This window comes from Plectropomus leopardus, chromosome 14 (assembly GCF_008729295.1).
Source record: "Plectropomus leopardus isolate mb chromosome 14, YSFRI_Pleo_2.0, whole genome shotgun sequence".
In the NCBI taxonomy this organism is placed as follows: domain Eukaryota; kingdom Metazoa; phylum Chordata; class Actinopteri; order Perciformes; family Serranidae; genus Plectropomus; species Plectropomus leopardus.
Genome location: NC_056476.1, coordinates 20437062 through 20464248, shown reverse-complemented (window position 1 = coordinate 20464248; position 27187 = coordinate 20437062). Strand labels below are relative to the sequence as shown.

Here is a 27187-nt window from a genome sequence, read left to right as displayed (position 1 = left end):
GGGCTGAAACAAGAGGGAGGCTTTTTTTCAGGAGCTGAATTTGATAAGTATATGAAGATGGTCAGAATCTCCTATTAATTGTAAATTGAGCTCAATTATATTAACAAGACATAGGCTGAACAAAAAGAAGAGATCTTATTTTGAATTGTCCTTTCTCTGGGTGTTTTTGTCCATTTTCCTCTCATTTCAGTTTCATAGTCTATTATTTTCATACTATTATTGTCTATTTCAATTCCAGTAGATTTTATTTAAAATAATAAATCTGAAATATTTCTTATGTAATGTAATGATATTTATTAACGATCTTAGCCATCAGGCTGGGAGGAGGTCAGGAGGTCAAGGGTCAGGAGGTCAGGACTCCTTCGTGTGTTTTGGGCTCCGTTTGACAGTTGATTTGGCGCCATGTAGTGGCCATGAAGTGAAACTGCATCCTGTCTGCTGTTAGCTTAAATGACGGTGAAGCCAGCTAATGTGGAGGTAAGTACAGTTTTCGTTGTTGTGTCACTTATATATATACCGACAAATAAATTCAAAGTCATTGTATCGTGATTTGGAGTTACTGTGGGCACTAAAAATGGATTTCAAAGCTAACATCCAAGTTGTCTTAAACTCCGGCATATGTGCTAACGTTAATTAAGCTACAGCGAAATGCGATCATTAGCATCAATAATGCTAGCTGTCACTGTGAGTGTGAATGTCTTTTTGCGTTTGCTTAGAGATAGACTTGGGACCTGCTTGTGGAAGTGTTTGGTAATGGAGACAGTGTGTCTGGTTTTATGGTAAAGACAAAACAGTAAAATGAAGGAACTTATTACAACTGAACCTGACAATGGAAGGAAATTAAAATGAATGTGTGGGAAGGCTAACATTATTTTTAGCCATGCTAACAGCGTGTTGGTCAGTTTGTAGGTCCACCACTTTGGTACAGACTGAAATATCTCAACAAGACCTGTTAGACTAATTGGCAAGAAATATATTTTTTTGTTTTATCGAAATGTGGTCCCTTAGGAAGTAGTGTTTCTCCCTGCTAATGTTCGGCGGTCCTCTCGGTGGTTCGGGTTAAAGCTGAGGGTCGGTGCAGGTTCAGGTATGGGGAAACAGGTATTGATGGGGTTTCTATTAACGGTCTGTGCCACAGATCTGGTTCATACCGGAGGTATCTTGAAAACTTTGTGGATCCATCATCTTTCTTTCACCCAGTGCCATCTTCAGGTCAAAATTTCACTGTCCATTATTTATTTCATGTCCAAATACGAGCAAAACTGATGACATTCCTGTTCAACCATAGCTGTACTTTATGAGCTCAGTGCTAATTAGCAAATGTTAGCATTTACAACACTGTAAACTAAGTATTTAGCATTGTTATAGTCATTTTATTAAACATTTGCCAAAGGCATTTAAAAAAAAGTTTTGTGTTGGAGTTTGTTATATTCCAAAGTCTAAATATTGACAGAAAGATTTTCATTTTTATTACAAATGCATATTGGTTCCAAATATTGGTTATTGGTCTCATTAACTGATAATCGGTATCAGTATCGGCCCTGAAAAACAACATTGGTTTACCCCTACTTCTTAGTCTTTTTAATTGATTAATAAGCTTAAAGAGCAACTATATCCATTTTCAAAATTCACACACGCTATACCTATGGTCAAACACAGTCCAAAAATATTAAGAAACATGAACAGTTCCCTCTCAAATTAAAAAAAAAACTGTGAGTGCTAAAACTCAAATTTCTGATGTCGGGTATTAAGTCTGGAGCTGCTCCATAGACAATGAATGTTGACAGATGCGTGGGATGAGTGATTCCCAGCTCATGGGTTGAGGTCGAAAAGTGTGTTGTGCCATTCTGAATGGACCACAAGGGACTCGTGTCAAGTTTATAAAGAACACGCTTTATTTTGATGTAAAGTTGCACAGAGCTTTTATTTTGAAGTGCTATTTCTGTTTATTCTTGCAGTATGTTTTATTTCTTCATGTTCCAAGCCAACGCGTTGTTTACATTTTATGAAATAAAATGTATTATCTGGTAATTTATCGGAAGTGTGGACCTTGAACAAATGACTACAATAATATAAAGCTTATTTGAGTATAAAAAAAGAAAACAAACATTCTGTAGGTTCACAAAATCATGCTTTCATTCATTGTGTGTGGAGCAGCTCCAGTCTTCATACACTGTGGCATCAGTTGAGACTTAACTTCATGTTCACAGATACTTCATAATGTTTGAATTAAGATCATTAAAATATAAGTGCAAGTATATTCTTTAACTTGAACTTTTACTCGTGGACACCTTCAGCTGCAGTTACAGTTAATAAACCTAATCACAAGGTTACAACTCAAGTACTTAGTTCACCACTTAGTGAAATAATTTCTGGGTGTTAAAATGTTAGGGGCCAACACAAGATCAAAAACAAACTTTTTTTTCAAAATTAATTCTAAAATAGCTCAAATACTTCTAGGCTAAAATGTTTTGTAAAGAGCTTTTGCTCATTAGCAGGACTGATCCATGTAGAATGTAAGATATGTGGACTTTGCTAAAAATGTAGTTGAGCCCGGTAACTTTCAAAGATGTGTTTGTTTCCGTAATGCTCTGGAAATTGCAAAGCACTGACTCCAAGTCTCAAGTGACTGACTTCACTGCTGCTGCTGCTGCTGCTGCTGCTCTCCTTGAGACGCCTGTCGCATTTGTCTGCCAGACTGCCTGTTTGCTGCATGTCATTAGCTCTCAGACTTGGCTTTGGCAAAAGGCAGCATGCCGTGCATGAAGAATTGTGGGAAATTTGGCAGGAGACCCCTCATCCCCCCTCCTTTCCAGTCTTTAGGCAGCTTCTTTAGTACTCTAAACATGTAGTGTGGCGCTTGTAGGAGATGCAGCTGTCGAAACCACAGTGGGAACAAATAACACATGCATCGCATTTATGATGTCCACATTGAGATGAGAATGAGACCCTCACCACAATGTGAAGAAGCGCTTTAAAAATGGATTCTTTAGATTAATCCCCGCCCCTTTTCCCCCTTCTTAATAAAGTTATTGTTATTATCTTGTTTGGTGGGGACACAAGGACATAACATAAAAAAGATATGGAAGTTCTCACACAGAAAACACACACCACATGATAAATTATCTACAGACTTTGAAGAAAATGAAGAAAAATATCTATACACAAAAACATTGTTTGTAATAACTGTTATTTACCCCGACGTATCAGCATAAATACAGACCCCAAACCAGTATACCAACCCCATATGCCTATTATACCTAAAACAGGAAAAAAGACTTCACCCTGAGCAAGATATGGCTGAAAAAAATGCAAAAAATGTAAAAAATGTTACAAGAGAATTACCTAAAAATAAAAAAAAAATGCGCTCAGTTTTGTGGCTCAAATAGCTTGTGAAAGACATCTGAGTGCAGCACAAAAAAAGTGACGTCAATCCAGGTTTCAAAGGGTTAATAAACAATCAGGTAATGGATATAACAAAACAATCATATTGCCATTCCAGCATTTTAATTGGAAAAACAAAAAAGTAAAAGTGATATAGATTTGCGGTGGCTGCCAAGCATTTAATGACACATACACGAAAAAAAAAAATCACAGCGTCATTAAGCATTAGTGCTAATTTACTTTAAGAGTGCGTGTATGTGGGGAGGGTGACGGGATATAACAAGCATGCTCTGAGCAGAAGATAAGTGAGGAGGGGAAAGAGCAAGTGCTTTAGAGAGGGCGAGAGGGAGTGAGAGAGCGTATGTGCAGAAGGGTGGGAGGGTTGGAGAGAGAGAGAGACAGAGAGGGAGACAGAGGGAGAGAGAGAGGGAAAGGACAGGCGGATGGGTGCTGTGAAATCTGTTAACAGGGGAGCTCTGTGCATTTGTTAGACGTCTTGGCCGCTTGCCCAACTTGGCTCATTGTAATCGAGGCATGATCGTCGACTCTAGGCAGCCCTCTCTGCCGCCTCGGCTGCCTCGCGTCTGGACCCAGCCCAGCTCTCACCGCTGACATGGAAAGACCCGTGAGTGCCTTCTCTCTCTCCTTCTCATCCCACCCTCTCCAGCTCTCTCCGGTGTAAGGTTCCCCCCTCTCCCTCTCCTGCTCTGTCGCAGATTTAGCTGTGGCTACATGCAGCGTTTCAGTTGTGTCTCTGGATCTTTCTCTCCCCTGTTGTTGCTCCTGTAGGTGGCAGGAACGCTGGCAGCTTTCTCTCTGCAGGGCCCCCCTTCTCCCTTTCGCCTGCCAGTCCAGGCATGGGTGCTGTCCGCTGGCAGACCCACAACGTCTGTGTTTAGTGTGTGTGTGTGTGTGTGTATATGTGTCGATTTGCCGGTGCACAAACACAGAACTGACCCAGAGGGGTACTCAGGCAGAGTCGCCCCACTTTGGTTTGTGGAGGCCGGTGTTTACTTCAGTCTCCGCCATTGGCTTCGCTGAGATTCAGATCCGGCAGCGTGTCTCTCCGTTGCGCCTATTCTTGGTGGTATGTCCTCATGGTCTGTTGTGTTTGGATACCCTGACAACTAGGAGCTGTGAGGTAACCGCTTTCCAGCCTGCTGCTTCTCTGAGTGAGTCCCAACTTTTCTCACTGTCTCTCTGCAGGTTCGACACAGCTGCAGTCAGGATGTGCATTCTTTGTTTTTCTACTAAAAGTCTGTGCTGACACCTCACATTCAGTCGACAGCATCTCAGTAGCAGCTATTCTTCGCAGGCATAACAGTGGCTGTGATGGAAAAAGCCCTAAAAAATTTCTTGCAGTCCCAATGTGAGGGTCTTTGTGCGCCCGCTCGCCGTGAGTCATCATTCTGTGTTAGCGATATCACACAGAAAAAGCCTCAACTCTTTCGTTGTCACCGGGGCGACAAGTGGAGAGTGACTGTCTCACTTTGGCACATCTACTTCCTGTCTCTGTCAAGATGCCCTGACCCCTCCAAAAAATTTACGCAGAGTGCCGAGAATGGGATGCTTCAAAAATGTGTTTTCACAGTTTCGACAAACAGCAGTTGCAACTTTTCCATTGTCACTTCTCCTCAGCTGTGAATGACAACAGGTAGTGATGCCAGCATTGATTTGGAAACACTTGTTGTAGCTGATTGAGTTGAGAGTTGTCGTTTTTTTCTTTTTTAACAGCGATTGTCATTCGTTGAGTATTCTCAGAGTACTGTTGTTTGTCTGCTGAATGAAAACTTTGTGAAAACATAAAGAGAGATACATCTGCCAGGAGGGAGACGGAGGGATGAAACAGCTTCAAATTCACAACTCTGATCCCATCTTTCCAAAGTTTTGGCACATATTTGTTACTTTCTGTCAAAAATCTCAGAGAATTATTATTAACATTTGATTTCCTCTTCAAGCTGAGGGCTTTGCTTGAGTTCATTTTTTTTTTTTTTCTGTTAGTATCATTTTGTTGCCTGAGGCGTGGGTCTTTGACACAAGATGATGCTTTTTATGAGGAAAGAGCTGCCTTGTGACTGGTCTGTGTGCTGACGTTTCATATACACTGGCGCACCGATTTAAAGAAACAGTGCAACATTTTGGGAAGTATGCTTATTCACATCTACTTCACAGAGGCCTCTGGAACTTACATCTGCATGCTAATTTAAGCTAACAGGCTGCTAGCTGTAGCTTCATATTTATCTACAGATATGAGATTAATATTAATCCTCTCATTAAAGTCTTGGCTTGAGTTTATTCCCAAAATGTTGTGCTATTCCTTTAAAACAAGCTGCAGCTTCTTCTTTCATGGCATCTCTGACATGTCGTGCACCTGACCTGACCTTCCAGTGATCTTGGCTCTCTTGGAAGGCAGCACACGCTCCTAAACCTCCTGCTGCAGAGAGGAGCCCCTCACCCGCCAGTCCTCTGAGACACTTGCCCTTTAGTTTACTTTACAGCTAGGTTAAGGAACCAAAACAAAGGAGGAAACATGAAGCTGCTGCAGGCTAAAGAAAATTAGGTCTCTGCGTTGGACAATGGTTGATGCCTTCCCATTATTCTGTAACATTATCCTAATCTTACCTCTTTTGAATATTTGTGCACATTTCTTCCACTCAGCAGCTCTCTTGCACATGCATGAACAGCAAGTTGAAGAGAGATTTTCATGAAAGGAAGTGTTAGCATGCACCTAGTTGCTGCTCCGTGAGAGCACATGGAGATTTTTGGTGTGGGGCCTCTTGTCGTGTAAGGAGGTGTGCCCCTGCTGACCGCATTGGGATGTTTAGGATGCTCGGCATAGGCATTCTCTCTGTGTAACCGAGCTTCGTAATGAATGCTCCATCTGTGGTGGGTGTGAGGGTGTGTTGTGTGCTATCGCAGCACACACAGTGGTGTACCAAAAAACCTCAAGTAGTGAAAGCCGGCATGCAATGTCTGATCAAATTAGTAATCTCTGTTTTTTATAGACTAATTAATATGGGCAAAGTTCTTGTACAGCTGCTTGTGTTTAGACAATATTTTGGAACCTTGGGTTCTTTTATTTAATGAATAAGTTTTGTAGACAAATTTTAAAAAATAGTAATTTATAATATATACAAAGTGCTTTGACAAACAAGGCAAAGCAGAAGCAAGAAGGGTTTCTTGCAGAGGCAACATAACTATCAGAGCCAAACAATAATGCTGACCTAAGGCCAGACAAACTGTAAAGTAGAATTAAACAAGAGAGAAACAATCACAAAACAAAAATAACATTAACAACCCATGCCAATGTGAGTAAATAAAATCCAAAGGATGTTAGTAGTAAACACAGAAATAGTAGTAGTAATAATAGAATTAAACACAATCAAGACAGAATAAAAGAATAAATTAAAAGACAAACTAAAACAGATTAATTTAAATAGACGGCATCACATAAAAGCGAGTCTATATAAAGGGGTTTTAAGAAGTGATTTAAAAGAAATTTGCATATCTCAAAGTTATGTAAAAAAAGTTGTGCACAGTAGACCTAATTTTGAAATGCAAGGTTACCTTTTTGTATAAACGCTGTGATGTGTTTCTTCACAGACCCCCAGTGACATGATGCCCAAGAGGGATCATGAGAGGGACCTGGAGCTGGACAAGAAAATCGAGGCTCTCCGCAGGAAGAATGAAGCACTAATGAAGAGGCACAAGGTAAGGACAAATGGTCGCAGGCAGAGAAAGCTCTGTGGAATTTCAATGGTCATCATTCCAGGTGTAGAAATACACGTCTGGAGCATTTGTGTCTTCTGTAAAAGCCTGCAGCTCTTTCAAGCTTCCTGATTAGTTTGTTGTTCTCATTGAGTTGCCTTTAGGAGGTGGAAGAGGACAGAAAAAGGGCAGAGGAGGAAGGAATGGCACTGCAGAGCCGAAAGGGCAAAGCTGAGGATCTTTCCATCACAATCAGCAAGTCTACCAGTGTGAGTTCATCAATACGATTCGACAGATTTAAGAACTGTAATAACACTTGACGAATGGACCTTTTTCACAGCAAACATTTTGACTTGACTGGAGGAAAAGCACAAGTTAACTTGATAACAAACTGTGGCTTAGTTCCATTAAGTATGCCAGTAAGCTATTCTACACAACACCAGGACCTCCTCTAAATGCAGCAATCATTCATGTGATTAAGTACACCTGTGCTTTTCCTACTATGACATCAAAATGTCTGCTATGAAAAAGGTATAAGCCTCGAAGAATTGTTATTGCTACTAAGCACACATGACCTAGTCACAATTTTTGTCTGAGAAAAGACGCTACAAAGTAAAGCATGTTTGTGTCTGTGGTTTGGAGCAGGACAGTCGAGTGGTGGTGACAAAGCCATTCAGCGGTGGTTCACCAGCTGGGAAAGGACAGCAGGAGGCCGGGCCAGACAAGGGGGGAGAAGGCCCTCCGCAGGGTGCTGGCCGAGGACACAGGAAGCAGCTAACAGTCACCATGGCTGGCAAAAAGGTAAATACACCGCAGTGCAAAATTTCACTTCGAACAACAAGAAGAGGCATTTAACCAACAGGTTTTAGGTGGGAAAGAAGTACGATAACTCGCAAAGAAGGCAGGAACAATTACGAACAATGCATATGCAGTGTAGACTTTAATTCATGAGGCGATGCATATGCAAAATTGTGCCCTCAGAGAAAAAATAAAAGAAGTGGATACTGCAATGAAAATGTTATGATTATCATATCACAAGGACTTTTAACAAAACCTACATATGTATCAGAACCTCTGTTGAAGAACATTATGAGAAAAGCTCACAACAAACATTTTGCAAGAGTCAGAGCTTTTATGGTCACGATTACTGTATGCGTATCTGCTACTCAGCAGGTTCTTTATTTTCTAGGACGTTTCAACGTCAAGTGAAATGAACACATAAAATGTGGGGGTAGGGGGTCCTCCACCAAAAGAGTTTGAGCATCAAACACTTATTGGTAGACTGGTGTCTATACCAGTCTAAACTCCTCTGCTACTTCTTGCTTTTGTTAGGGGGGACAAATAAACATGTTCTATATACTGAAGGGGGCGTGTCCCCTGCGTCCCCCCCAAACTCTAAGCCTATGGTTTGTATGAATCTATGTGCTGATTGTGCAGTTAAAAAAATAGGCTAAATATGTCTTTTCTTGCTCAACCAAGCTGTGAGAGCTCCTCACATGACTTAAGTGTCTTCAGCTCAGAGCTTGCAGCTCTGTGAGCCACACCAGTGCTTTGAGCTAAATGCTCACTTTGACATGCTAACATGCTCACAATAAAAAAAATGCTGAAATACTGTTGTTTAGCAAGTAATCTTTACTAGGTTTGACATCTTAATATAGTGTGTTGGCATACTAACGTTTGCTAGCAGTTAGCAGGAAGTACAACTGAGGCTGAATGTTGTTAGTTTTGCAGGTGTTTGATCGTAAATCGAGGTATTGATTATTAACAAAGTTAGGATACATTCTCTGAGCATCTTGGATATCTGTATCACATGGCAGTGCATTCAGTGGTTGGTGAGATTTTTAAGGCTGGTGGACTGAAGTGTAGTGGGCCGACTGGCAGAATGACAGAGAGACACACTGCTAGCATGGCTAAAAATGTGCAGCTGTGTGAGATGCAGCATGTAATCCTGTTCAATCAGGGAGCTGCTGGATTTAAAAAATTAAGGTTTGTGACAGTGCTATTCAATCCATAATTGTGTCTGAATAGAGGCCACAGGTGTCAGTGTTTTTTTTGCACGAGTGAAAAATGCTGTGTTACAAATTAGTCACTTGAATCCTCAAATGAATCATTCTTGTGCACAATTTTGACATTATAAGGACTGACACTTAAATATTAAAATGCACACTGCCACAGTTGTGATACTTTAACATGAGTGACTGTCTCTCCAGGGTAAGAGGGTGGTGAGTGAGAGGCCAGAGAAGAGGCCGGACCCTGTTGACATAAAGAGCCCTTCAGATGACGGACAGGCGAGGCGTGTGGAGTCAGCTGGGAGGGGGAAGCAGCCACCTCACATGACCAGAAGAGACGCAGCAGCACAGGTCTGAATCAGACTCTCAAAACACTCAAGCAATCGTACAATTCGGCATTTAAAACCCAGCATGCACCCTCGAGTGTGTTTCCACTCTCTCAGCCCCCTTTGTTCATTCTCTCGTGCTGCACCGACATGTTTTACATAGATGTCAGACATGTCGGCTGGCCACACCCCTCCAGTGACGGAGCACAATGGTTTGTGGACAGGAGGTGGATTGAGGCTATGAGTGACTGGTGTGGGATTAACAGAGGGGGGCTGCTAATAGAGATGTTGGCTGAGTAGTGCTGTCGAACCACACCTTCAAATTGCCTGGATGACTGGTTCTACTGTTTTTAGCATAACCTTACTCAGGTCTGATGGTTATTTATCTTGTTTTGTTTTTCTGTGGAGCTTTTGCTGTATTTGCAATGGAACTGAATTGGAGACATTGGAGATGGCATGTTAAACATCAATAGCTTTACTTTATACTGTAGGCCTCAGATCCCATGTTTAATGCAGATGGGCAGAGACACACGCACATGCAGTGCCCCTGGCTCGGCTGTGAAATGCCACACTGTCATTGAACTTAGGCCCCCCGGGTATGCAGAAACTCTGGAACAGCTGCTCTGCCCAAGTCTGACACACACTCACAGACACACACATGCTCCTCAATCAATGAGTTAAAGCACAGCACAGACAGCTGATCCTCAACACTGTAAACACAGACACAGTCTGGTTGACGGAGAGGTGTCCGGACACAAAGCTCATGGAGGCTCTTGCTACATATGTATATATACATCTGCTCCTGATTGGCTGAAACACTGAGCACTGCTCACTGGCCCGTCTCAGTTAATGTGCACTAAATCTATGGGCCGAACACGCTGTTCTCTTCGCATTTATTTCTGGCCGGCTTGGTCTGTCCCCCTTTATTTATCATGTGGACTGAATCAGCATTTGAACAGAAGCCAATGCTCCAGTGCACCAGTCATCTGTGAATCCCGGAGACCCAGAGTTTCCACGTGGTTGCTGTTTACATAACCAGTATCGTTTAACGATGTTTGTGAGACCTGCAGGGTAAAATGCTGCAAAAGGGTGTTGATGGGAGTAGAAAATGTTACGGATCTATCTGGCAAGTGTTAGAAAAATATTTGTATGACTTAGATCCATGATAAGCTGCACATTTATGTGGTTTTGCCCTGCCGCTGAAATATGTTTCTAATGAGTGCCTGTGTGTGTCTGTTTACACTCTCACATGGTGTGGACAAAATGCAAGTCCCTGCGGTTTAGGGTAAGTCTCAGTGAGAATATTGTAAGGAAATATAATGTCCGCTGAAGAGAGGAAAACACGACTATGTTTGTGTGTGTACATGTGTGTGTATGTGTTTGTTAACACTGTCCCATTGTGGGGACTTGCTTTTGTTTTTGGGTAATGTAAATCATCAGATTTTAGGATGAAGCCTTTGGCTAACTTTAGGGTTAGGATTCTCCAGGAAATGAATGCAAATCAATGTAATTTCCTCTGTAGTAATGGAAACATGACTGCGTGCGTGTGTGTGTGTGTGTGTGTGTGTGTGTGTGCGTGTGTGTGTGTGTGTGTGTGTGTGTTCGTGCGTGCGTGTGTGTTTGACACTGGAAATAAATAATGACTCTGTGAGGGGGGTGTGGCTATTTGGCAGCATCCCAAGCTGATATTGTAATGCCTGGAAGTACCCCATGACTAGGCTGTCAGTTCACACTCATAAGAGGAGTGAGAGAGAGACAGCAGAAAGGAAATTTAGAGGGAGGGAGGAAAAAGTGGAAGAGGGAGAGACTCCTGGCAGCCCACCATCTGTTTCCAGCCTCCATTTCCCCTCTCTGGAACCTTAAGTGGTCTGCTATCCTTCGGCACGATTGTTTTCCCATTCCCACCATCCTGAAAGGACCGATTTGATCTAATTAACATTCAACTGCCTTCTCACTCTGAAAAGGCTCATTATGCTGCTAAAGACAGTGGCCTGGCGAGGTGCCAGGAATGGGTCAGTGAGGGAGAGGAGGAAGGAGTGAGAGGAGAGAGAAGAAAAGAAACAAGGTAGTCAGGAGTCTTTTGTGTTTGTGTATAAGCCAGGCTGCATTTGGGTGTGTAGGAGAGCGTGTGTGTGGGCGTCATTGTCTGTAGGTGCGACAGACCGCTCTGTCCAGCTCTTATTGTTACCCCCCCCCCCCACCCCCCCCCCCCACCCCCCCCCCACCCCCCCGGCTCTTCATACAAGTGCTGTTGTTAATGGCAGCATGACTCATCCAACGTGTTCACCAGAGCACATCTTTGCAGTCAGAAATACACTTGAAGCAGAATTCATACAATTCTCTATCTGCAATAAGACAAGTTTCATTTTCCAAACCACTGAAATGCAATGACCTGCAAACTGCACTCTGCTGTGATGACCTCATTGCAGAGTGAACATTTAAAACTGAAACACAACAGCCAAATTATGCTGCAGCAACGTTAGTCCACTTGGGGGCAGTGTCGGTCTCTTAATCCTTCTCAATGGGTGAATCTGAGCTCTTGCTTGATTTGTTTTCACTGTTTATGGCAGCAGTAATGTGACTCTGTACAACCATGTGTAATTGGCTGGCAGCAAGTTGCTGTGTCACCCTTATTGTTGTTATGTTCATCTTCCTCTTCTTGTCTTTCCTTTGTGACAGGATGAGGTTAAACAAGGGCAGAAGCACGCCGAAGAGCATCACAGGCTTTCAGAGCAATGCCAGGTATCACAATGACGTAAACACTCATGACATATTAATGTGCATTAATTTGCACATCAAATGAGAACAAATATGAAATTTCCACATGACAGCGCCGCTATAACACAAAAACAGAGAGGAATGCAAATATTCGCTCCTCATCATAAACGCTCACATGCAGACAGGCACAACACGTTGCCATGCACACCCCTCTTTTCTAGTACTCGTCCCCATCTGCCTCCCGCTGGCTCGCGTGTTAACGTCGCTGGAGTAGCTCAGAGCTCAGCTGTCTCGTGGAGCGGGCGTGCGACAAACAGGCTAACTAGGGAGGCAGGGAGGACAGGCTTCAAAGGCTCGTCGAGCACGCAGCATGACAAGTGATGCTGTTCATGCCTCTCTGCCTCTCTGTACCTTGTCTGCTTTGCAGCCCGAGCTGAGTGACTGCTCAAGGAAATATGAGTTTTTTTTTTAGGTGTTGTGTTACAGAGTAAAGGTCAGGCTGCCTTTGGGTTCTTTAGGTGCTTTGTTTAACAAATTTACCGGAAACCTCTAATGGCATTTTCAAGCCTAAACGAGTGCAGCTTTGGAGGATGAGAGGAAGCATTTTAGCACTTGAGAATAAGTGCATGATCATTCTTACAGACCAATCTGTCTAAATTTGCATGCACATGTCTGAGTCCGTTTTTTGTTTCTGCACTGGCCAGACTCGTGTGTAAAATCTACCCTACCTGTCTTGGCCACTGACAATCTCCCTGCGAGGCTACACTGAGGCAAGAAATTGAAAAGTGCTAATTAGTGCTGTGACTGGTGTGGCAGCAGGAGACGGCCTGTTGGAACATGCGACAAGTGCCCTCCCCTGTGGCCCCTTGACGTCCTCTAGGGGCCAGAGGAGAGGGAGGATGGAGGAGATGGAAAACAGAAGGATGAGCACAGATGCCATGTTCTCCAATAACTGTTCACTGGAAGGCAACATGTTTACTTGGCTGCGATTGGTCCACACCTGAGTCGAAAAAACATCACACATCATAGTTTCTTACCGGCACTGTGCTGTTTCTCTCTGTCACAATACGCAGAGCAGCGTGAAGACTGTTTTCCCTTTCCCTCACACTATTTTATTTTTTCTTTAGACAGCATCTCCCTCCTGCTGTATAAAATGAAAAACACTGATGAGCACTTTCTCTCAGAGATTGCTGCTCTTTTACGTGATTTCCCTCAGAGCAACAGCAGTGTTTGTAGTCCTGCTTTGCTCCAGGGCTTTGTAACAAGAGCACACAGCCTCTGTCGCCTTTGATGTGTTAAAGAGCCTGCATCACATCTCCCTTTAGTATTAGCGAGCAATCCTTTCTGCTCTCATCACAGTAATCAATAAACAGGTTAAGAGGGGAATAGAGGAAGGGGACTTAATTGCATTTACTGTAGACTGCACTTTCCCTGGAATATTGTCTCAAAGAATTTGATTGTGTTTGTCATCACAGCAGACAAACAAGACGCTTTTTGTAATCACATGGTAGCCGACTGGAATGAACTCACATTCTCAGCGGCATCTACAGAGGTGTAGCAACTGGAATTAACAGTTGTGTAGAATGCAAGAAAATTGCAGAAATATCCTGATTTGCTCCTTTTCTTTTGAGCCCGAATGATCTGTAAATTGCTTTGTTGCTATTTACTTGTTTACAAATGAAAAGTTGTTCTTGTTGGCCACCCATGCTTAACCCTTTGAAACCTGAGCAAATTTGTTTGATTGCTTTCAAAAACATGGGCAGAAGGCAACGAGCAAACCAGACATGGCCCAAAAATGTGCAAAAAATTAGCAAAAAGTTACAAGAAAATTACAACCCCCCCCAAACCAAAAAAGACAATGACCCCCCAAAAAGGGTCAAATAGCTTGTGAAAGGCATCTGAACACAGCATAGCATGATATAAAACTTATATCAGTCCCAGTTTCAAAGGGTTAATGTGAGGCTATTAAGCTTCACTGCTCTGATTAGTGTGTAGTGATGCTTCAAATGTATTTTAACGTGCCAGTCTTGGCGCGAGTGTTTAATGTAGTCATTTTTCAATGCCAGTGCTTCATTAATGGCGAGCGGACAGTAACATGATATAAATCTCCATAAAGAGGACGACTTATTTTAATGAATTAAAATACATTAAACTGTTTTGTTTCTGCCAAGGAGCCTGAGAGCCCGCAGGCCAGCACAGACCTCAACATCCCCACATCGAAAGAGGAGCAAGAGGAGTATGTGCGATGGAAGAAAGAGCGCGAGCAGATCGACAGGGAGAGAGTGGCACGCCACAAAAATGCCAAGGGCCAGTGGAGACGAGCGTGGGACATGGACAAAACAGAGAACATGTAAGACTTCTTAGCACTCAGCCCTCCCAAGGCAATTCATCTGCTGATGTCTTTGATTTTTTTACAGCTGTTCCTGTGGGTGAGATTTCAGTGGCTCCCTCTATTTATATAAGGGAATACAACTCCAGGAAATGCTGATTGAAAGTTTGAATGTTCTGCAGCAGTGCACAGCTTTACAATCACACTCATCTCCCCAAATGCCACTGAGCTGTAGGAGATAACATGTTTATCAAGAGCCAGGTGATGGTAGTTGTTAAAGGAGAAATCTGTCTCTCTAACCACTAGTTTTAAGTCACGTTACTTATGAAATAATAAAATAAGATGACTCTTCATTATTTTACTTTGACCTTACATTTTGTAATATCATTATGTAGGCATTGTGCTAACAATCCCCCATCTGTTTTTTTTAATTTAAGTAATGGTTCAACATTTAGGGAAATAAACTCATTCATTTCTTTGCTAAGAAACTGCTAGCTTGGCTTTTTACATACGGAATAAAAAAAATGCCTACCAGCCCCTCTAAAGCTCAACAAATCAACATGTAGTATTTATTTTATTTTTTTTAATTTTATCTGTGCACAAACAGAAATGTAAAAATGACAATTAAGATACGATTTGAGGTTTTAGGCGAAGTCATGGTCTGGAAGGTTTTTTTTTCCGCCACAAACTTGTATTTAATAATGGCAAGATACGTTCAGAGGCACTGGTAGATGAATATTTTTATGACTGTGCATCAATGACAGCTGTGCTGGGGCAATATGTTTTCAGGATTTGGAGTCTGTCCCTCTCATTCTTGTGAACACAATGACTCAAGAATACCTCTTCAGATTTGGCACAAATGTCCACTTGGACTCAACAATGAACTAATTCCAATTTGGTGGTCGAAGGTCAAAGGTCAAGGTCTCTGTGAGCTTACAAAACATGTTTTTGGCTATAACTCAAGAATTCATACAAGAAAATGACTTGAAAATAAGGAATAAAAAATAAAAAAGTCAATGTATATATAAAACACAACATTCCAGACCTTTCTTGTCATGTTTCTCATTGTCTTTTTTCCATTTAAAAAAACAAAAAAAACAGCAGACCAATTTTGTTGTATATTTATATATATATTTATGGGAATAGAAAAAGCACACCATTCCAGACCTTTCTTGTCATGTTTCTCATTGTCTTTTTCCCATTTAAAAAAACAAAAAAAAAACCAGACCAATTTTCTTTGGTTTCATTACTTTAAATGCTTGTGAAAGGCATCGGCATCTGAACACAGTACAACAAAATTGATGTTGATCAAGGTTCAAAAGGGTTTAACTACGGTAACCGTCTTCTTCTCATCTAACTCTCTGCAAGCAAGCGGATAAGTTCATTTCCCAAGAAAAGTCTATTTTAGTGTATTTCTCATGAAATGTGCTCTAATCATAGCACCTTTACTTTATTTTGCTTTGCTGACTTACCAGCAACACAAGCCCTCTGCCTAGTTAGCAGTCATTTTAATAATCAAACATTTGCTTCAGTCCTCTTTTTACTTCTGAAGTGAATGAAAAGATTGAGGAGCCTTGAGGAACATGTTGTTTCTTTTTAGTCAGTTTATTCAGTGGAAGAATCAATTAGATAAGGCCTATGGTCTATGTGTCCTTCCACATGATCACAAGACTAAAACTCATGAAGTCAGAGATTGTTGCTAAATTATTGTGTCACCAAATAATTAGGTTTCAGGCTAATAGTATCATTGTATGAACAGTTATGTAATTCTATGCCAGCATTACTTGTTATTCTCGCACCGTGAAGACTCAGTTTGATCACATCTTTGTGAAAACACACAACAGCACCCCAAACTGACTGGAGGGAAAAACACAGCCCATTCATTTTAAGTGTTTGTTAGATTTCAAACAATCCAGGCTGTGGTAGGAAGAGTAAATTAATGTGCTGTTTAAGGAAGCATCAAAATGTAAAGAGACAAGGGAGGAGCGGCTATTTTTAGCTTGGGATAAGGGATGGAATACCTTGCCTTATTTGGCAAGGCTTAAACAAGGCCCTCGGGTAAGAATAGGAAGAGGAAATGTGTTTTTGATTCGACAGTGTAGATGGCTTCACTGGATGTAAAATGCAAGGGTGTGACTCATGGAGCAAAAGCCTCTCGCTGACTCTCCAGAATCTCAAATTTACATAATAAATGTACAATAATGATACTTGAATGTCAGAAGAGCCTTTTAATGGGGTGCAGATGAACTGTTATGTCACCTGAACAAAAAAACGAACTATTTTAAGACCTGACAATACAGGACTTGCACTGGTTTGTGTTTCTGTCTAAACTGAACTTCCACTCTTTTAGGTTTTCAGACAAATCCCTCCCTGACAGAGACTGGGGGCCTTCAAGCAGAGGTGAAACATTTACACCCTCCACACAGAGAGCATGAGGAATGAGACATTTCACATTACAATACGATTCTAACATGTATTTCATTATCCTTTTCCCTCATTATTTAATGCATTTTTTTAAATTCCAGGTGGACGAAATGCTAGAAGAGGACAGTCCAGGGCAGGTGCGGTATCTTATGTTTAAAGCCTTAAAGGGACAGTTCACCCCAAAATCAAAAAACATTTTTTCTCTTACCTATAGTGCTATTTATTAATGTAGATTCTTTCAGTATGAATTGCCAAATGTTTGAGATATGTCTGCCTTCTGTCCAAATTATGGAACTAGATGGCATTCTGCTTGTGGTGCTCAAAGTTGAAAAAAATTACTTTAGGAAAACTCATTGCGTTCGAAGTATGTATTTCTGAGTTGGGATGTACTTTTAAAATCATCAAGTAGTGTACAAAAAAGCCCAGATAACGTTGTGAATTAATGTTATTCTCTGAAGATGCAGTGAAACAATCTTCTGAGAGCAGCTTGCAGCTGTATTTTTACAATTTTTATGTTGAAACAGGATACTGGCGGTGGATATAATTCACATGATCATCATTAAACTGGGTAAACTGGTGGGATCACAGCAGTGATAAGAAAGGAAGATAAGGCTGGGGGTGGCAGAGTGAAGGCAGTTCTCGGAAAGCGTTGGCATTATTTATTATTATTATGGGACAGTTAAGCCCACATAATAAGAACGCAATTGAAGATTTACTGTTGTCTCAGAAAATGACATTTTATGTCATTTAATATTGACTTTAAGTATTTTTCTGTCTTAGGTCACGAGAAGCGAGGCAAAGACAAGGGAGCCAAAAACGTACTGGTGATGAGCAGTAAAGCAAAAGGCATAGATCGTCTGACTGGGAGAGCCAGGAGGTCAGTAACAGCTAAACATCATCCACATAAGTGCCACGTACACAACAGCCTGATGTTCTGATTCAACCAATGGGACGTCCCTCAACGCAGCCTCAATTACGTGTTACTAGCAAATGAACTACGACTAATGAAATGCGTGAAACGAATGTGGGAAAGCACATAGTTGTTTTCCTGCACTGTGCCCTCATGCACAAATTCCCCCGAATGTCATAAGACTTGATTTAGAAGTTGTGGCAGCTGACTAAACAACCCAGAAGGCCTCATTTGTGTCCCATCGCATTAACTTTTTTTTTTATCCTGCAGCTTTCCTCTGTTGTGAAACAAGCTACTGTGCTGGGTGTTGAAGAGGCTTTCAGGGTGTGTTGTTACACAAGCATCGCTCATAATCTCAAGCCACAAGGCCAGGGACATGCAAGTGAGGCATTATAGCCTTTTAGTGTTGAAATGTAATGTGCAGATGATTTCCTCTCCATGTGTCTGCGATGGAGGTAGGAAAGGGTTCGGAGAAGCACAAAACAGCAGGTGTGTGCTGACAGGTTCCTGTTATTTGGCTGTGCTGATGTCACAGGTGGTAATAGACTGTAGTGTAATGAGAGGCAGCCCACGGGCTACTGAGGATACAACAGCTGAGACCAAAGCTAACCAAACTAAGCTACCCACAGCTTTCCAGCTCCACCATTTTCATCCTTTACTTTCTCTTCCAGGACAAAGCAATGTTAACCCTTTAACACCTGGATTGACCTCAGATTTCTCGTGCTGCATTCAGATGCCTTTCACAAGCATTTAAACCTCCTGAAACCTGTGAAAATTGGTTCGATTTCTTCAAAAACAGGAGAAAAAAACACAATGAGTAACTTGGCAAGAAATGTAAAGAATTAGCAAAAGGTGACAAGGAAATGATCTGAAAATATTATTAGATTTATTAAAAAATGGAGGCAAAATGTCCAGGCAACTATATTTGGTTATTTCTCTTTTTTATAGATTAAAAATTTTATTACAGAAAAAACTGTAATTTATTAATTATAACTTAATTTTCTCATGTGTTTTGCATTATTTTTTGTATGACTTTTTCCTTTCTTTTTCATGCTTATTTTCAAGTATTTTTCTTGTATTTTTTATTAATTTCTTACCATTTTTTGGCCATTTCTTATTAAGTGGCTCATCACCTAAATCCCATGTTAATTAAAGAAATCAAGCCAATTTGCTCAGGTGTCAAAGGGCCAAAGGAATAGTTTTACATCTTGTGAAATGCACTCATCTGCCTACTTGAAGAGAGTTAGATGAGAAAAATGACACCACTCACCTGTACTCGGGATGCACAGTAATATTGGCACATCATCGGTATCAACAGATTATGGCTTGAAAATGAATTATCGGCATCGCCATTTAATTCGTCATCTTTTCTACTAATAGGACCATCCGACAAGTCAGCGTTTTAATTATGCCACTTTAACTAGTCAAAACAGGTCAAATTTGCCCTTGTTTTGGCTCTTGTCAGGATTGTATTATGGGGAGCATTGTCCAAGCCTACAATTTTGTTTAAAATTTGTTACATAAGTATTAATATGAAATGTTGACATGTAATCTAGGTTAAAGTAGTTTTTTTGTTTTGTCCAATGGCCATCATGATAAGAGTAGGTGTTATATGTTAATCACACTATAGACCCTATGTTCTCTGCCATTAGGTGGAAAAATGTATATATCGGTATTGGCATCAGCAATCGAGTCAGAAAATATCAGCATATCGTATATATCAGAAAAAATCCAGTGTTGTGTATCCCTAATCTGTACAGGATATATGAAGCTACAACCAAGAGAAGGTTAGCATAGTTTAGCACGAAGACGGGAACCCATGTCCCCAGGAAATGCACCTGGCTTTTAAGTAAATGTTCATAGTGGCCAAATTTTGGAATTTATAACCTCAAAGTCCATCATGTGATGCCACTGGGCCCAAAAAGACTTTTTCTCCAAAGATTTACCTAGTGAAACAGAAAATCTCTAGTCTGGAAAATGTCACAAGCCCCAATTAGTGACTTTTTTTTGCGAAAATAATTTGATCCATTCAGTCTGATGATATTTGTAAAGTTCAGAAGAGCCACCTGATTAAATCATTTTATCCCCATTCAGGTTAGCGGAGCACTAAACTGGCAGTAGGAAGTTTCCAGTGCGCTTGCTCTATGGGCCCAATGATGCACATATATTCCCGGGTACTTTTATATGCTGCAGATGGACATTTTTGGCTTAATAAGTCACTGAGGCAATTTATATAGGAATGAACGGTATCCTGCCGTCAACGCTGTATCCAGTTTTCTTTATACATTCATGCTAGTGATGTGGAAACTGCTATCCTAGCTCAGTCAAAAGCAAACAAATGCTGCCTTCCAATAGCACAACCCTGTGTGAGGACAATAAACATATTATGGTGTCAGTCAGTTCTGCCTTTCTGCTGACTTCAGAGTGCTGCTAAAATAGAACATGTTGCTTGTTGAATTAAAAAAAATGAAAGGAAACTATTTCCAGTACTATTAATTGAACATTTATTATTGACCAAATTGAGCATTTAACTCATTATAGGAGTTATGGTTACATTTTATAGTGCAGTTTTCCACAGATACTGTCATGCAACTTCAAAAAATCCCTCAGTGCAAATTTGTGATGCGTTTGTTCGCACAACTTGACATCACAATTACGATTTAAAAAAGCAATATATTGTGCAGCCAAACCTACCAGCACCTGTGAAGTTTTCTTAATAACTCGTTATATCTTGTTTTACTTAGTCGTTAGTATTTTGTTACCCCACGACTGAGCCAAGCTGGCTGTTTTCCTATTTCCTGCCTTTATGTTAAGCAAAGCTAATTGCTGCTGGCTGTCGCTTTATATTTACTGTACATGACAGTGATAATAACAATCGTCCCATATAACTCTCTGCAAGACAGCAACTAAACGTATTTTCCAAACTATTCTAGTTTACTGTAAGTTGCATATGGTAACAGAAAAAAGAATAACAGATTTACAACAAACTCTTTCTAAATGTCACAGAATGGCTTTTGATAAAAGTCCCTTTATTTTTGTAGATGGCAGGCAAATGAAGATGGAGAGAAACAACAGGTGAGATGAACCTGTGAGTGTAAATGTGAATTGGTTGATAAATATTACTTAAGATGCAAAGTATAACATAATATAAATGTTCTAATCCCATCCTCTAGTCCCCTGACACGACATTAGAGGAATTCTTGGAGGAACTGGACGCCCTCACAGAGACTGAGGTAGATCAGCAGGACGAGGACTTGAAAGTGATGCCGTCACCCAGCCCAGATTCACTGAGAACATCTGAGGAAGTGAGTGGATCCACAGCTTCCCCGAGAGAGGACGCCCCCACTCATGGGAAGGCAGAGGCCTCGTCCCCTCGGGGTTCGGAGAAGAAAGTGCGCTTCTCAGAGGAGCTCATCCAGGGGGCTCACACCACGGGCTCTCAGGACACTGCCAGCTCAGAATCAAGAAATGCGAGCTCCTTAAAAGCTTCTTCACCTATAAAAACCCAACACAAAGTGCAGGGGCCACAGAGGCCCCTCGAAAGTGCCAAGCAGGACAATGTTAGTCCTCAGGATCAGGGAGGTGGTTCATCTGCTCCTCCTGTTGCCCAGCGGCAGGCTCCTGAAACTGAATGTACTAAAAAAGACAGAACCCTTCCCAATGCTCCCAACTCCCCCTCTGATGCTGAAAAAGCCTGCGCCTCTTTACAGGAGAGTTCTGTCCCGCCTGTAGAGCTCGCCAAGTGCAACATCAGCAACGCAAACACAGGTATGCAACAGCTTCAACTGCCCTGACTTTGTTATGCCTCAGTGCCTGATAGCCATGGCTTGAGGCATTGTATGTTTTTGGGTTGTTTGTCTGTTTGCCCGTGCTATTCTTGCAAAGGCATTATCTCACAAACGCCTTGAGGGAATTTCTTCAAATTTGGCACAAATGCCCACTTGGACTCAAGAATGAACTGATTAGATTTTGGTGGTCAAAGGTCAATATCTCACTGACTTTTTCTCTCATTCTTGTGAATGTGAATGCCTTGAGAGATTTTTTTTCTAATATGGCATAAACACTTCCTCTGAGTCAAGGATGAACTGATTTGATTTTGAAGGTCAAAGGCTAAAGGTCAAGGTAACCATGACCTTGCATCCGCCTCATTTTTGTGAATCTGGTATCTCAAGATCACTCTTAGAGAATTTATTCAAATTTGGCACAAGCATCCACTTTGAGGCAAGGATGAACAGATTAAGCTTTGGTTGTCAACAGTCAAAGATCACTGTGACCTTTCATGACCGTTATTTCTCAAGAATGTCTTAAGGGAATTTCTTAAAATTTGGTCCAAATGTCCAAAATTTGGAATTTGGAATTTGGTCAGTTACTGAATTGGTGACACTAATTTTGGGTGTCCATCTTGAAACATGCTGATTGTAAAGATCTTCTGTGTGAAGCATCCATGTTGTTAAAGACATGGATGTAAACTTTAAGTGCAACTTGACAGGTTTACAACTGCAAAGAGATGATTCTGTCTTGTTTTTTTTTTTCGCCCTGGATGGTATATAATTAATATAGTGTATAATTATATTGTTTTTTCCCCTCAAAGAGGAACTAATAGACTCTGGTCTGTCTGTCCTGAGCCTGGAGTCAGGAGAAACACACCCAACACACTCCACCAGCAGCGACAAGGTCAGTGTGCGACACAGGATGAGGGATGATATAATCAATAGATGTGTAAATGGACTGATGGAGGGAAGTGCAAATGGATGATGAGTTAAATGGATGGAGAGAAAAAGAGACGTGCAGTATATCTGCACTGCAGCTGTGTGATATCCAATTTCGGTTTAAGTACATTCACCACCTCTGAGGCCTGTTGGAGTGCAGGAAAAATAGCCTCACGAGATAATGCCTCTCCATCTCATCCAGCACAGAAACAGCTTGATAATATATAACAGCCTGCTTAAACCATTCATATAGAAACGAGATGAATAAGTGGCTATTTGAATTATGGGAAAGAAATAAGCTTCCACTAATGCATTTGTGTATGTTTTTCTCTTTTTTTACAGGCAAGAGAGCATGGGAAGATAGTTTGACATTTTCGGAATGTAAATACAGAAACCAAAACACAACGACACAGAGCCTTCGCCTCTTTGTATTTGCATTTTGCTTCAGGTAGCTCTTATGAGATACCTTGTATATGGCTTACACACAAAACCATGGTTTATGTATTTTGCTGTGGCGTGTCCCACCTGTGGAAGATTTCAAATTATCTAAAATTTGATGAAGGTATGGCAAACATTTTTTCTGCTCAAATATTTTTTTACATGCAAGCACTTTATGAGTATAAAAGTATGTGTACTGACACAGGATTCAGTATGTTGGTACGCTGCTTGAGTGCAATATCATTGAATGTTTACATTTGTATGAAGATTTCAAGGTACATATCAGGAGGCTAGCTAATCAGTTACACTTTGATAGCCCTTGAAAATTCAGCCACAGTTAAATTATCTAGTGCCTAACTCTGCCTTTGAGGTATTTTCAATAAATGAAGTCTGTGTGATATAATGATACAGAAGTGACAGGCAGCACGGTCTGTATTTCTGCACTCAAAACTGTGTGAGTAGGTATTGTTTATTAACTGCTTCCAGCATCAGTTAATGGCCTTTCACCAATCCGAAATCAATACACAATTGAAGGGCACATTTGAGACTTATCATCTTATTAGCCACTGAAGTTTCTACAGTATTCCTACTGACATGAATGTTTTTGTCATTAAGAACATAAAGGGGCACTTCAGTTTATTTGTCAGTGTTACTCGCCTTGTCCAAAAAGTCTTGTGATGTCTTCTGTGGCTCTGGAGGAGCTTCATCAAGTGGGACAAAATAACCCAGATGATGTCATAGTAATGTTATAAACGTTGTCTTAATGTGGAAATAACGAATTTATACCAGAAAGCCTACATTAAAAAACTGGGGGTAGAAATGATCTAACAAATATATACCATCGTGGTGAATATAGGGAATGTAGTATCAAGGGTTTTGGAGCTACAGTAGGGTTTAAAAGTCAGGATACTCAACCCGTTCTCATTCCCAGGGGGCAAAAAACGGCAGCTTGGTCAGTGGTCGTCACCGTCTGAATCCGAGGCACAAGGCACCCCTCTAGAGTCTGTATGAGATGCACCGGGCTTTCAGCTAACTTCAAGGTAAACATACCCACAGAAATTTTAGATGCTCGAGGAGCTGACGTGTAAAAAATTATAAAATGTGAAAAAGGCTGCAAAGGAGGATATGGGTGGATGGATGGGTCAATCAAATAAGAGGACTTTCCCCCAGGAGACCACTTTTTGTTTCCCATATGAAACAATAAGTCAATTTTGAGTTTTTTTAACGTTATATGTCACTTACTTCTGCAATTTAAGTTACATTAAAAACCTACTTATTTGAACCCAAACTAAGATATTTTTAGAAAAACCTAGAGTAGTTTTTGTGACAAAAGCCCACCTATTCTGTTATCTCAGAAGTTTGTTTTGAAAGGACACTTAATGTATGTAACAAGGAATCTGACTCAACCAAAACTGATGCTAGAGTGGTACCGAGAGTCCCGGAGTTTGAAGCAATGGGCCGTTGACCAAGCTGTCACATTTGACAAGTTGAGAGTGAAAACGTGTTTGAATCTCTCTGCTTCTGCTACATAAATTCAGACTACTAATTTCATACTTTTCATAAGAAATCACTGGAACCAGATCACCAAATCAAATCACCAAATCACTGGAGTAACTTTTTAATAAAAAGCTAACTGTCAGCTACTTTCAAAATCCACATAACTGTTGTAAAAATATGTGGTTTGATGAGTAACCAATGTCACTGTGGAGCTACAATCTCAAACTTGCCCTTAAACTCAATATTTTTGTGCTCCAAAGTTGGCACAGTTCAATTCCAATTATCTGGTCTTCCTCAAACTCTTACGTTTCCAGGCTTAATATAAAATTGTTATGTATGTCTGTAGTTTTACAAATTGAAAGAATGCACAGCAGAGATTTGAAAATCAAGGTTTTGTGAATCAGAAACTAATTTGGGATAGATAATAGTTCAGTCATTCTGTTTTCAAACAACCAGTGTTAAGGGTCCCGGTACGTAACAGTCTCCTCTTTTTTTTCTGTTGAGACTTTTGGCCCCTGTGGGACCGACAGAGTCGAGGGTTTGGCCTTTAGTCCACAGTCAAAACACTGGACTTCAGCTGTGATTCCCCTTTGACATTATTTTGTCATTTCTTTTATTTCTTTTATGAAAGACAAGTATTTTTAAAAAGCTGAATTTCGCCAGTTGTTGTGCCTTGCATATTGGTTTCTTTAAATATTGAAGGTGTACCTTTATTTCATTACTTGCACTGTAACATACAGTAGTGTTAAATGTACTGTACTAACAGCTCAGCATCAGCATTGATTTTATTTATTTGCCTCTCCATTTGGACAACAGAATGTTGACTACAATGATTTTACAAATCTAAAAAAAACGTCCGTGTGCATTATAGTAGCTGTTTTTTTCCTCTGTGACGTGTATAGATCTGTTTTTATTTATTGCCAGTCTATGGTTTTATTTTTGGTATCAAGTTACAACTACAATAAGAAGCCTTACAAGAACTCTGTCCTCAAAGACATTTTTTGGCTTTCGTCAGTGCTACAGTATAGTAAACAGTTATGTAACCGTAAGTAGAGAACATAGTGGACATGCTCCGAGCTGCGGGGCCCCGTCAGCTTCAACTGTGGTTACATAAAATACAAATCATCAGGAATCTAGTAGAAGCACACTGGGGAAAAATCAAGAAGTGAATCACAAGGTTTGAGACAGGTCGAACCATCAAGAAAGAAAATGTGCTGTGTTTGGGTATAGGGGCCTTATTCTGTATTATATATGGATAGAACTGATGCTGAAGGAAACATCTGTTTGAGAAACAGGTCATACTGTACAGATTACCTCTGAAGTATTTAAAATTCCCTCTGGGATTCAATTTAGTGAGTGAAATTTAGGACCTACAACCATAGAGCAGTTGTACATTTGTTTAGCATTTAGTTATTAGACATCTGCATTTTCACCTTGCTTAAATGTCAATTTTAGGAGGTGGTTGTGATTGTCTCGCTCCACATGGGTTTCCTCTGCTGTCCTCCATGTTTTCACATACACTCATAAGGAAGGAATAATTGTTAGTGCCTGTGTATGAGTGTTAAATCTGTGTGCATCATAGCTTAATTTACTGTAGAGTAATTTGGAATAAAGCATACAGAACATCAATAAAGTTTTTCCAAACTCTCTCATCATGACTGGCATAATTTTGTTGCACAGTCACCCTCTCTTACGTCTACCTCCCGCGCCTCTCACTCTGTTTAGCACCTGCGATAAACACCACAGATATGAATGCAATCCTGTCTCTGCAGAGTTGTTGTGTCTAAAAAAAAGAAAAATGTTGCTGTGGCGAGTGAGAAATTAGGGCAGATGTGACGGAAATGTAGCATTGCAGCATCAGCAGTCCATATCGTCATACCTCGGCCCACTGAGTCTGCCTGCACCATGGATTTGATTAATTTCAGATGAGCTCTCTGCAGGGCGGTTGCATTGGAGACGGCTCCCTCTCAGCCCTACAGGTGGGACCTCTTATAGGTGCTACCATTTTAATTATCTCCTCCCAGGGCTATCTCCATAGCAGCCCTCTCCCACTGAGGCTTTGGGGCTTGTTACCTGTTGTACACCGCCTGCAGCAGCCTCATTCACCTTGAAGATGAACCTTGTTTTATTTAGTTACTCTTTGTAACACAAGCATGAGGGTTTCAGTCCATATCACTCCTGGTTCACTGTGGTGCTAAGCTAGCTAATAGTTTGAAGGGTTTGACGCAATAGTACAGCACTACAGTGGGGGTGTTGGTATTATGGAAATGAGTCCTGTAGGCTGTTAGAGGTTTGAAGTGCAGTGTAGGATTATGTCAGCTGCACTCTGCAGAAGCTTGCCTTCCTGAGGAAAAATCAAAAATGAGCTCAACTTTTGGACAAAGCAGTTTTAGAGCAAGGTGGTGCTGAGACAGGATCTGTTTTTGTGTGATATCACAGGATTTTTGTTTCGGTGCTAGGTTTTGATGTGTGGACCGGAGAAAAGACTCACTGACTACTGTCACTTTTTTGGTGAATATTGATTGCACGGTGTATGGCTATAGAATAATGAGGCCATAAGCATTTAGACTGGTTCCCTATAATCCTGCCTTTCATTATGCAGCTCCGTCTGCCACGAGGTACAATCTCCTGGGATTATGAAGGCTTGATTTACAGCACAAAGGAAGTGCATTACTGTCCCTGTTTGCTGTTCCCAGTTAGCAAAGAGTATCATTTAAAGTTCTTTGCAGTTGCTA

General features: G+C 40.9%; 1 protein-coding gene across 4 annotated transcripts; it reads left to right on the top strand.

The window, feature by feature from the left end:
- The first annotated feature begins 408 nt into the window (after positions 1-408).
- On the top strand, positions 409-26101 carry LOC121954100 (coiled-coil domain-containing protein 9B). Of its 4 annotated transcripts, none has more exons than XM_042501432.1 (14): positions 409-477; positions 6988-7095; positions 7257-7361; positions 7738-7893; positions 9303-9452; positions 12107-12169; positions 14317-14495; positions 16825-16874; positions 17000-17035; positions 17679-17775; positions 20850-20883; positions 20982-21576; positions 22400-22482; positions 22860-26101. In XM_042501432.1, the coding sequence occupies exons 1-14, from the start codon at positions 451-453 to the stop codon at positions 22884-22886; spliced, it is 1710 nt and encodes a 569-aa protein (XP_042357366.1). In that variant the 5' UTR covers positions 409-450; the 3' UTR covers positions 22887-26101. The 4 variants fall into 4 exon arrangements, with proteins under 4 accessions (XP_042357366.1, XP_042357363.1, XP_042357364.1 ...); XM_042501433.1 differs by lacking the exon at positions 409-477 and adding an exon at positions 3754-4009; XM_042501429.1 differs by lacking the exon at positions 22860-26101 and having other exon boundaries at positions 22400-22563.
- The last annotated feature ends 1086 nt before the right edge of the window (positions 26102-27187 follow it).

Coding starts and splice junctions, on each gene's coding strand:
- LOC121954100 (XM_042501429.1), top strand. CDS start 451: ATGACGGTGAAGCCAGCTAATGTGGAG. Junction 17,036..17,678: donor AAGAGGACAGTCCAGGGCAG/GTGCGGTATCTT, acceptor TTTCTGTCTTAG/GTCACGAGAAGCGAGGCAAA. Junction 17,776..20,849: donor CTGACTGGGAGAGCCAGGAG/GTCAGTAACAGC, acceptor TTATTTTTGTAG/ATGGCAGGCAAATGAAGATG.